General features: G+C 35.3%; 1 protein-coding gene across 2 annotated transcripts; it reads right to left on the reverse strand.

The window, feature by feature from the left end:
• Positions 1–1,244: 1,244 nt before the first annotated feature.
• On the reverse strand, positions 1,245–10,510 carry LOC130802727 (uncharacterized). Of its 2 annotated transcripts, none has more exons than XM_057666771.1 (11): positions 10,147–10,510; positions 9,428–9,681; positions 9,255–9,338; positions 8,731–8,864; positions 4,717–4,814; positions 4,036–4,124; positions 3,858–3,954; positions 3,131–3,276; positions 2,982–3,052; positions 1,852–1,966; positions 1,245–1,757 (listed from the first exon to the last, which is right to left on the reverse strand). In XM_057666771.1, the coding sequence occupies exons 2-11, from the start codon at positions 9,665–9,667 to the stop codon at positions 1,590–1,592; spliced, it is 1,242 nt and encodes a 413-aa protein (XP_057522754.1). In that variant the 5' UTR covers positions 9,668–9,681; positions 10,147–10,510; the 3' UTR covers positions 1,245–1,589. The 2 variants fall into 2 exon arrangements, with proteins under 2 accessions (XP_057522754.1, XP_057522753.1); XM_057666770.1 differs by having other exon boundaries at positions 3,131–3,279.
• Between the last annotated feature and the right edge of the window lie 228 nt (positions 10,511–10,738).

The following is a 10,738-nucleotide window of genomic DNA, read 5'->3' on the forward strand; positions in this document are numbered from 1 at the left end:
AATAAAACTATAATAAATTATTGGGCTGAACTCTTACCCTTGTTTGGTACATAGTATTAGAGGGCGGTAATGATAATAAAATTAAGTAATAAAAAATTTGGTTGTTTGGATGCCTTCAATAGTAATGGATGGTAATAAAATAAGGTAATGAAATTAGCAAAAAAGGCCATTTTTATTACCATCAAACAACCTGGTATTAGGCTGTAATGGTAATGAAGTATTACTGTGGTAATAAAATAAGGTAATATTGTTTCAAGCTGAAGAAAAAAATAATGAAGAAAAAAAGGGTAATGTATGTAATTATCTAAAAAATTATTATTATTAAAAAAAGAATCATTAGATAAAATAATTTAGATACAATAATGCTTTTAGATACAAATATACAATAATGAAACTAAGAGTCATTACCATTTTTTATTACTAACAACCAAATGCAATTAATGGAATATTATCTTCCATTACCATTCTTTAATCATGCACACCAAACAAAAGAATCTTCATTATCAATTCTCATATCCATTCCTTCATTACTATTGCCATTACAACATTTCATTTCTATTACTTCATTACCATCAACCAAACGGGCCGTTAGAGAATTAGTCTCACTAAGAGATTGTCACTCAGAAGACCAATTGCTAATGTCTAATCTTAATTTGTTCCTTTATTGTGATTTTCTTAAGACTAATATTGCCTGATGTTTTCTGTTTCGTATCAGAAAAATATACTCATATGCAGGTAAATTGTCAAATTATCTTCAATATATACTTTTACGGTATTCCTTTCACTAAATTATTTTCATGCAAGTTTATCCACATAGGGTAAAATGATTATCATGAACGTCAACCAAGTTATGACTGTAGTAGCAAAATATCATGTGCAACTTCACATAGATAAAAATTACAAATGATATAATTAGGTATTTCACTTTAGTCCATTTTAATGCAAAGCCAAAAAATTATAAATCTTTGACCACACCAGAATATCCCTAGCTCAATTGATAGAGCAAAGTATTGAAACCCTCCGATCACCAATTTAAATCTAGTTCTTGGCACATATTTCCAATCAAATGCCTTATTTTTTAAAGACGATTCATCAATCAATTTTACTTTATATTTTAATATCAGCTTGATTCACCTCAATATAAATTTAATTAACATTAACTTTTTATAATTTTTAATTATACACAATTAGAATTTTTAAAGATTAAATTTTTTATGAGCAAATGTACAAAATCAAATATAACATTTGACTGAAACACGTGGAAATATAATATATTCAACAAATTAAGCAATACAAATTGATAAACATATTAATTAATAGATGAGATCATGACACCTACATAAGTTACTTAGGTAGTCATCGTCTAAGACACCCATCTATCCCTAACAAAATCTATTACACAACTCAAACTAACAAAATTTATGACTCATTCCAAACTGGTACACTTTTTGATTAAACCCACTCCAAAATTCTTTTTTAGACTCGATTCAAATACACCTAAGAATCAGTCCAAATAACTTAACAATAGTAGACGAGACAAAATTGTTTAAAACAGGTACCGATGAGCATATGCAGATGAACTTCGATAATCAAGTGCCTACGGAAGACTGCGAGTTAAGTTGAACCCAAACAAACTCTTCTTTGCACGGCAAGCTTCCTTCGCACGAGTCTACACAAGTGTACACCACGATTGTTGCCCAGTCGAGTGAGTTCACATCATTTTCCACATCAAAGTAGTAAAGCAGTTGAGGCAAGATCTAATAACATGAAAACACTTTCCATTTTGTCAAAAGAATTACATAATAGTAGAAAACATAATAGACTAGCTAGTTAGGATTGAATCTGACACACCTGAAACTCAAATTTCACTGGACCATTACAAGATGAGCAATTGGGTATATCGGCTTTGGATGGTCGGCCACTTGATGTAGGCCACAATGGTTTGGCCTTTTCGTCTCTTGAATATCTATTTTGGCCAAATGAAAATTTAAATTTGTAAGAATTGTCACCGGAAACAAAAGGAAAAACTCTCAAAAGTATGATGATAGAAAATGCTAGTATCAGTCAGCTATACAAGTATATGTAGTGAAACTTGCAAGAGGATGACATAAAAAACATACATTAAAGTCAACCTACCATAAGAGATTTAACAGACAAACCTTTTCGTATCAGTTGAAAAGAAAAAACTACGTATGACTGAAGAATTAACCCAAAACTTGCTAAAAATTATTATGAAAAAAAAAAAAAAATCGTTAATTGCATACCAAAATACCCTTGAGCATAAAACTTTCAGTGAATCCCTGCAATTGCCGTACTTTAAGACTAATCTAATTTTGATTAAGATAAGCCTCACAAGTTTTTACACAAAAGTTGTACTCCCAACAGTTCACAGAAACCAAAGGTTCAAACACCACCTACAAGCCTCCCTAACACTTTCCCCCCTCAAATTGCTCACAAAAACCAAGCCAGCCTGACCTAAAACCCAACCGAAACAAAATTTAAGAATATGGTAACTGGAACGAGCCAATCGCCAAGATCAGACCTGATTTGCACACCTGAACTGACAGCTCTATCCCACCTACAATCCTGTGCGACAGTTATTCTCAATCACCAAATAAACAGTCAAACATAATGAAGAGCGTCTGGTACTATTTGAAAAGGAACTTGTTGTAAAAGGTAGTTTTTCGAGAAAAAAACTAAAAGATAGTTCTTTGGGAAAAAAGTAAACAGGAGTTTTTGAGAAAAAAAAAAGTTCTTGTAAAGGATAGTTTTACATCATACTTTCCTAAATACCCTTCCAAGAGAAGTTACACTATCACAATCTACAATGACCTACAAAAAACTAGCAGAATTTTCAGACAAACTTAATTTCTAACTTGAGACTACAATTATTGTTCAAAATCAAAAGAATCAAGTATGGCAAAACACTCAAATGTATTCAGAAGTAGAAACACTGGAAATAACCATGGATGTTTGATTACCTCAAAATTTGCTCAGGGGCTTTGGCAATGTGCTCTTGAAATGTTGCCCAGCTCTGTCGATCATCATCACCCTGTTTAGAAACCATAAAAAATGATTCCAGGAAACAAGCACCTATGAATGAGTTGAAAGCATACACATGAACTCAGACCTCAAAATTTTCCATGATTGAGTTGACTGATTCATCGATTTGTTGCCTTGTAATTAATGACTCGGAATGTTCATCGGTATCAGTAATTGAATATTCACTTTCATCCTCATTTATGATCTCAAACTCAGGCCAGAGGGTTTTGCTTGCTACTGTTCAGTAAACAGAATAAATGTAAACAGACTCATTCAGCAAAATAATTATATTTAGATAAAACTCACAATTACAGGGATTTTAACCCTAATTCAGAAGCCATTTTTTAATAGACTCGACTATTGGGATGAAGGGAATAGGTTGGAGCTCCCAAATCCCAAACAATCCACCCCAATATTCTATCTTATTGATCAAGAAACTGTGAAGAAACTACACATTATCAAGGACCAAAACCTATAACCCTATTGCGACTTCAGTATTGGTCACGAAATTATAGGAAACATCCATTTTATCATCATAAATTGAGATTTCATACATCTATTAAGCAATGAGCTCAAAATATTCAGAATCTTATTCAGTTTAAAAAATAGATCATAAACTTAATAATGGCGGAGCTAATATGGTTGAATAACGGCTTTCGCGGCATCAATTTAAATTACATATTAGAACAGCACTATATGGAATGGCAACTTCAGAATTTGTTACAAAGAGGTTGTACAAAACAAAATGGACTCATATCAAACTAGATAAAGCCTATTATGCTAATGAACAATATGATATCACATATAAGACAAACCTTCAAAGATCTCACTTGGAGAGACATCATTAGATGACTTGAAGAGGAGACTTGACTGTTGACATTTCAGTTTATGATTTGCACGCCAATGTAATACCTACAATTTTTTAAAGGACATTGTTAGAAATGGTTAGCTTCAAACGTCACGCAATTTCACAAGAGATAAAGCTTCCATTGCCTGATGTTTCTCTGAGCAGTAACGGGCACTTTTGCAGCCACTACATAATTTATCTCCCTTCCATGTGCCACACCAAGCACAAAGTGGAACTGAAAAAAAAATTCACAATGACAGGCCACTAAACAAACTTGAAATAGAGTAACATGAAACATTATTCCACTAACATGTTAGAGATAAACTCTTGATAGTGTTCTCTGCAATTTTATTAGAACTAAGCTTAACTTATTTGAACTTACTAGGCAATGAAAAATACTGAGGTTGACTGATGAGAAATCCTGAACATAAATAAGCTTATTGGAGAAGAACTAAAACAACCACGTAAATAATTTGGTATTGGGAGAACAAGCCTTTATTCATGAAAAATGTCATCCTAATTAGATAGAAAACCATAAAAATCAAAGCCTAACCTTATAATCATTTAGAGGTAAATCACAAGCAATCAATCAAAAAAAGTACATAAAAAAACTACTACACTACTTCAAATCAGGTACTTCACTGCTTCAACATGGTTTACTAAAAATTTAAAATATTTATATAGATATTCAGTGATATAGACTTAGGCTCACTCTAGTCACCTCCTCAAATCAATGCATCTAGTATTTGGAGCATTACAGGAGCCATAAGCAACACTGTACAACCACAAAAAGAGTTTTGTTAAGAAAAACTGATATAGCAAGATACCTCCAACGCTCAAAGGTCTGGCAGTACCATCATATCTTGGCGGCTCACTTGAGTAAAACGTATTAGTGTGTGGAAGTTGATAGCGGAAGACCTTCACACTAGAAACAAAAATTACAGTTGTCCAAGCATTAGAGGTCAATGGTGAAACGTTCATGAAAAAATTATAATGAAACAAAATAACACAGTATAAAAGTATATAATTAAAAAGTTAATGTTATAGTTTTGAAAATTCTAAAGGTGAATAATAAATTAATAAGAAACCCTGCTTGTTGTACACAGTGGTTCTAAGATGGGAGGTAACGAGTCAGTGACTACTGAAGGTGATTGTAGATGCCAAGAGACAGTTTTAACATAAAAGTGACAGAAGTTCCATAAATCAGAAGCAAGCTATTGACTTTGAAAATCATTCAAAGAAGTAGCTTTCACCGAGCATATGTTACTTTTAAGTTTAACTCTCGAGAAGAAGGAAACGTCGGTGTTATTGAAGAGATGCAATAGGGAATGTGTTTAATCAGTGGTCGTTGAAGAGTTAAGAATATTTGTCTGTTACTAGTATCGAAATGAAAAGATTTCATAGAACGGTTTTTAGTCAAGCGTATGAACTATGAAGCTGTAATGCCTCCAGCCTCTCATTAAGAACAATTCAAGAACACAGAAAAAATAGTACACAAGATATACCACACAGCTTTGAGTGCCGTGTAAACTCCCACGCAACTTCGGGTGTTGTGTAAATTTTTCTCCTTTCAACAAGATATCCTTAGAGGAGGCAGCACCCAACTTGCCAAATTGAGTATTAGGTTCATGCAAGAGATTCATTGTTTCATTGCATCAAACTTCTATTGTTCCTTCTAACTTCTACTACTAGACAACATAAGCAATCAAAGACGAGAGAGAATTCTTAATTCAAAATCAAATCTACAATGACACCGGTATTTATCTCCTTTATTAATTCATCTACATGGGATCCATCATATACCTCATGAAAGATCATAGGCATCAACAACCATATTTTCTAGTGGTAGGTGAGTTCAATCATAAGTCATAATCATTATGCTCTCATACAAAAAGAGAAATACCCACATAAGTTGTTTCATTACCTCCTAAAGTCACTAACTGGTAATATTACCAAGAAAAAAGAAGCATATTCTTCTAGAACTCTGTAATGACTTGGGTAAAGGGTCCAAGGGCATTATCATCTTTTCACTATTATTAGTCTTTGTTTGTGTCAATTAGATTAGTTATTTTTTAGTTGTCTCTTGGGGCTTAGGCTATATAAAGAGTCGCCCTTGTAATAAATGATTGGCTTTTGAATAGTGAATAATAAGAATTGGTCCGTTGGGAGTTAGTGGGCGGACTCAAAGTGTCCATTTTATCGGTAACGAGTCCGGCTGATCCGTTACAATGGTATCAGAGCGGTACAATTCCAGTGACAGAAAAATCGCCGGTGACGGCATAGTATGGGAGATAGACTACTTGAAGTTGTTGAAACAATATAACCAGTTGACTATAGCGTTACGCAAACAAATGCGGGAAAACTTTGAAGATATGAAAGAATTGGTCGAGATGTTTCAAGACTACAAAGACCATGTTTCCTGTATTGAAGAAAACACCATTTGTGAAGTTCAGGGTTTAATGAAGAGATTGAAGGTAAAACATATTTGAAATTTAAAGGAGAAATTAAGGATATATGTGAGGAACACATAACAGTCCATAAAGAGAAATGCCAAGAAGAGTACCCAAAGGTGGTGGAAAAGGAAGAGGTGAAGTTAAGCAAAATAGGAAAGAAACATAAAGAAAATGTCAAAAACAAAAAGGAAGACATAAGCTATTTGGAAAAAAATAAAATAAAGAAAAAAACAAAAATCATGGGGAATCATACCAAGGAAGGAAGGGTAAACAGAAAGAAGGCTCAAAAAAGAAACAAAGAAAAGACTCATGGTCGCGAGCGGAGGCCCGTGTGGGGAAGTCCGGGGAAAGGTGTGAATAAATGGGTACCATGGAAGAAACGCAAGAAAAAGGAGAATTGTTTGTCTATCCTAATAATCTTGAAACTAAATCCAGGTAAGTCCACAAAATTCAATAGGGGAAAGATCTTAGATCTGAGTCGACAACAAAACCCAAGTTTGAATGGAGGGTCGATCTTTGCTGATGAGGTGGAGAACTCGATGGCTGAAAACGGGAAGATAGTCAGATCAGGTAGTGGTTCTGGGAAGTTGGACGGAAGTCGCTGGAAGGCGATGAAATCAATGGCGAGGGTAGACACTGTGGATTTGGGGGAGAGAAAGAAGAGAGAAGGGAAGGGAGGCGAATGCAAAGGCGGGTGTAAGGGGCTTAACTACACAGAAAATCATGGGGAATTCGCCGGCGGCATGAAGAGGGTAGAAGAAAAAGAAGACGGCGGGCGACGTGAGAGTACGATGGCCTTCCTTACGTTTCTAGGTTTTGAAGAGAATGAGCTAATTAAAGGAGAGAGAAAGTGGGGTACAGAGGAGGCAGCCGGGAAACGAGGAAGATTTTCCGGCGACGGGAGGACGCAGACGATGCCGGAAATGGAGGGTTCACCTGGAGATCGTGGAGGCCGGCTAGCAGCGAGTGGAAGAAATTGGGGAGGAAGGAAGATTGTTTTGATAGTCCTGAAACGGAAGGTGAGTAATGGAATTTAAAAAAATATAGGGAATTCAGCCAAGAGATATGAAGGGTCATTTAGTGTTCCAAGATGATGATATCACTGCTGACATCATCATTGTCGACATCATCAAGACAGATTTGGGTTGGGATTATTTTTCACTCCTTCAATTTATGGTGAGAATGACCCAACTCTTAAGCTCAAGAAATTGCAAGACTTCCAGCCCATTTAAACATACCTCAACTTCATTTTTTTTATCGGCCCACTCACTCCTTTAACCCATCTCTTCAAAATTTTCGATCTCAAAATGTTGGAGTTGGAACTGAATACAATAATGGTGAATGGCTCACGTTCAAGGACAACCTACTGGACACAAAGCTAATTTTTATCGACCTTGAGGACAAGGTGGAACTTCAGGCAGTCGATAATGTAATGACTTGGGTAAAGGGTCCAAGGGCATTATCGTCTTTTCAATATTATTAGTCTTTGTATTGTGCCAATTAGATTAGTTGTTATTTTTTAGTTGTCTCTTGGGGCTTAGGCTATATAAAGAGCCACCCTTGTAATAAATGATTTGCTTTTGAATAGTGAATAATAAGAATTAGTCCTTAGTGGGTAGACTCGAAGTGTCCATTTTATCCAATTTCGGTAACGGATCCGGCTGATCTGTTACAAACTCCATGAGTATTAACAACATCCTTTCTACTCATAGACTAAATCAACTAAGACAACATTTTCACCTTCACGATAAAATATATAGATGACTAAGAAAAAAACGGATTGAATATAGGTTGAAGATGACAGGGTCATTAAGGGGTTTCGGGTTTAATGCTCAGATTCTTCTTGGCTCTCTTTAGATACAATCTCATGCAATAAACAGAGAGCATTTGGTAGCTTTTGTGTTTAGGTGATTAGTTGGAGCCTAGGAGAAAATTTAGTAACAAAGCTGATTTAGAATATGGAAGATTATGGACCGAATGGAATCGTTCGGCAGCAATATACCATTCATAAACTTAGAATCATTAAGAAACTAATAAATAATAAAACATATTAATGCTATTTCGACCACGACTGTAATAACGACCAAAGGATGCTAAAATGACAGATCACGTCCAATAGAACTTTAGACAGGGACTTCAACGGTAAAGAAGAACATCAATTCTATCACTAAGTTTTTAATAAATTCATCATCATAACAGTGGATAACATAGTTTTTGAGAATCATGTTTCCTTGTAATAGAATCTGTAGGCTAAACCTCAATTTTTTTCAAAAAAAAAAAAAAGAAAAGATCACTTGCCCCATTGCGCATGAACAAAATGTTTGGTCTAGGGGGAAAATCAGCTATGCAGAAGAGATGTCAACAATTTAATGACAAATCAAGACATACCTCCGAGATGGCTTTTGTGGTCCACGTTTCCATTGCTCATGTTGATCTCTGAGAAGACAGGTCATGGAAGGGCAGATAAATGCAAATAAAGTTCGATGAAATGTCGATTCCTTCTCATTGATAGGAGCATAAACCTGTGTCCATCCATAATAAGAAAATAGGATTCAGAAAAATATATCAATTGACAATATAGGAATAAACAAATCTAGGAAAAATTTTAGCGGGGAAAAACTACATGCAATTGTGCTTGTAAATAAAAGTAGAATAAAAGTAGCACAACATGCTCAGATCAACATCTAGCAGTGCGAACAAGCTCAGAGGGGAATTGTGCCATACAATCCCTTGCACTTTGAAATAGGACACAAAATTTTCTCTTACAACGTTTGAAGCAGGACTACGCAAATATACATTTATTATTAATTAGAAAGGACGATTTGAGCAGAATGCGGGCGCAATTTATCAAACCTATAAAGAAAACACAACTTCTAGCACCACATTTCACACAGATAATGTAAGACAGAAACCTGAAGTAAGAACTGCAAAGGTTCCCTGCAAATATCACATAGACTAGCCTTTCCTGTTGGTAAATTCACAGGATCCAGCCAAGCCTGCGAACAAGGACATATATTAACATCAGAATAAGCACAACAGTAAAAAAAAATCAATTGATAAACATTCTTGAAAGATCAAGGCACACCGGAACTCCACCAGCCTTGCTAGGGAACAATTGACGGTTAAGCAACCAGCTATGTTTAGGCTTTTCAGCAAAACCCAATGTTACAGGGACTTGTTCTTCATCATCACCCTCATCTAAATCATTAATTTCATCATCAATACATAGGCCTTCAACTTCCCCATAAAGAGCTGGTATTCTTGGGGTTTTCAAATCTTGAATGGGTACACCATCTGTATCGATTTCCAACTCTTTTATATGCATTTTGCCTTCAATGTCTACAAAGGAAAAATTCAAGAATATGAATATAAGCTAAAAAATCACTTCTAAAGCATTGGGTTTATTAGAAGAAACACGAACTATATTTCCATTTCCCTAGAAAATTACTCAAAACCAGGCCACAAAATGAAGCCAAAACACGATACTCAACTCACACAACTTGAGCCTTCAAATCATCAATAAAACCACCCAAACCAAGACAAACCCTTAAATGCATACTAACACGAAATCAAAGCCAATGAATCAAACGTACAATCAGTCAACTACAACAATTGATAGCAAAACTCAACATCGTTACACTGATTTATTAGTTAGCAAATCAACATCAATTGGTAATTTCACGACAGATAAAAACAAGTCCTTTAAGGTTGAAACATGTGAATTAGTTTAATTATTACTTAACTAGCTAAAACATTTCAGGCCTTAAGCGAAAAAAAAAAAGAATAACAGCAAATAAGGCTTACCAAAAAAGAATTAGTTTATCAGTCCAACAAGTCAGCGTCTCAGCGAGAAAGGCCGGCGACTCGATACCCAGATTCCAATCAAACGATAACTAGTGGCCTTGACTTCACGGTAGCAGCAGGCAGAAGTGGCCTTGCGATTTAGGGATTTTCGAACTAGGTTTCAGCGATTTAGGGATTTGCGAACTGGCGAACAGCGAAGTCCAGGGGCGTTCCAGCAATGAGTAGCGACTGTTAAGAGATGCCGGCGAGGAGTGGGTGGTGAAGTGGTGTGGGTCCTCCGGTCGTGTGTGGTTACCGATATCTGGGTTTTGGTTTTGTAATTCTAAAAACATAGAGCGAGAGACTCACGGGCTGATAAAAGCTAATCCGACCTGCTAACCTGATCTGAAACCGATTTGAAATTAGCGAATTTGGGTTGAGATTTTTGACCCAGTTAATTAAATGGGTTAATTAAATGGGTCAACTGATTTCATGATCCTAAATTGTCTTATTTTTCTATACGTCCTTATATTTCAATTACAAATGAGAAATGAGAATAAAAAAGTGATTGACAAAAAAAGTGAAATAAAAAAGATAAGAAACAGAAGAGTAA

Source organism: Amaranthus tricolor, chromosome 16 (genome assembly GCF_026212465.1).
Source record: "Amaranthus tricolor cultivar Red isolate AtriRed21 chromosome 16, ASM2621246v1, whole genome shotgun sequence".
In the NCBI taxonomy this organism is placed as follows: domain Eukaryota; kingdom Viridiplantae; phylum Streptophyta; class Magnoliopsida; order Caryophyllales; family Amaranthaceae; genus Amaranthus; species Amaranthus tricolor.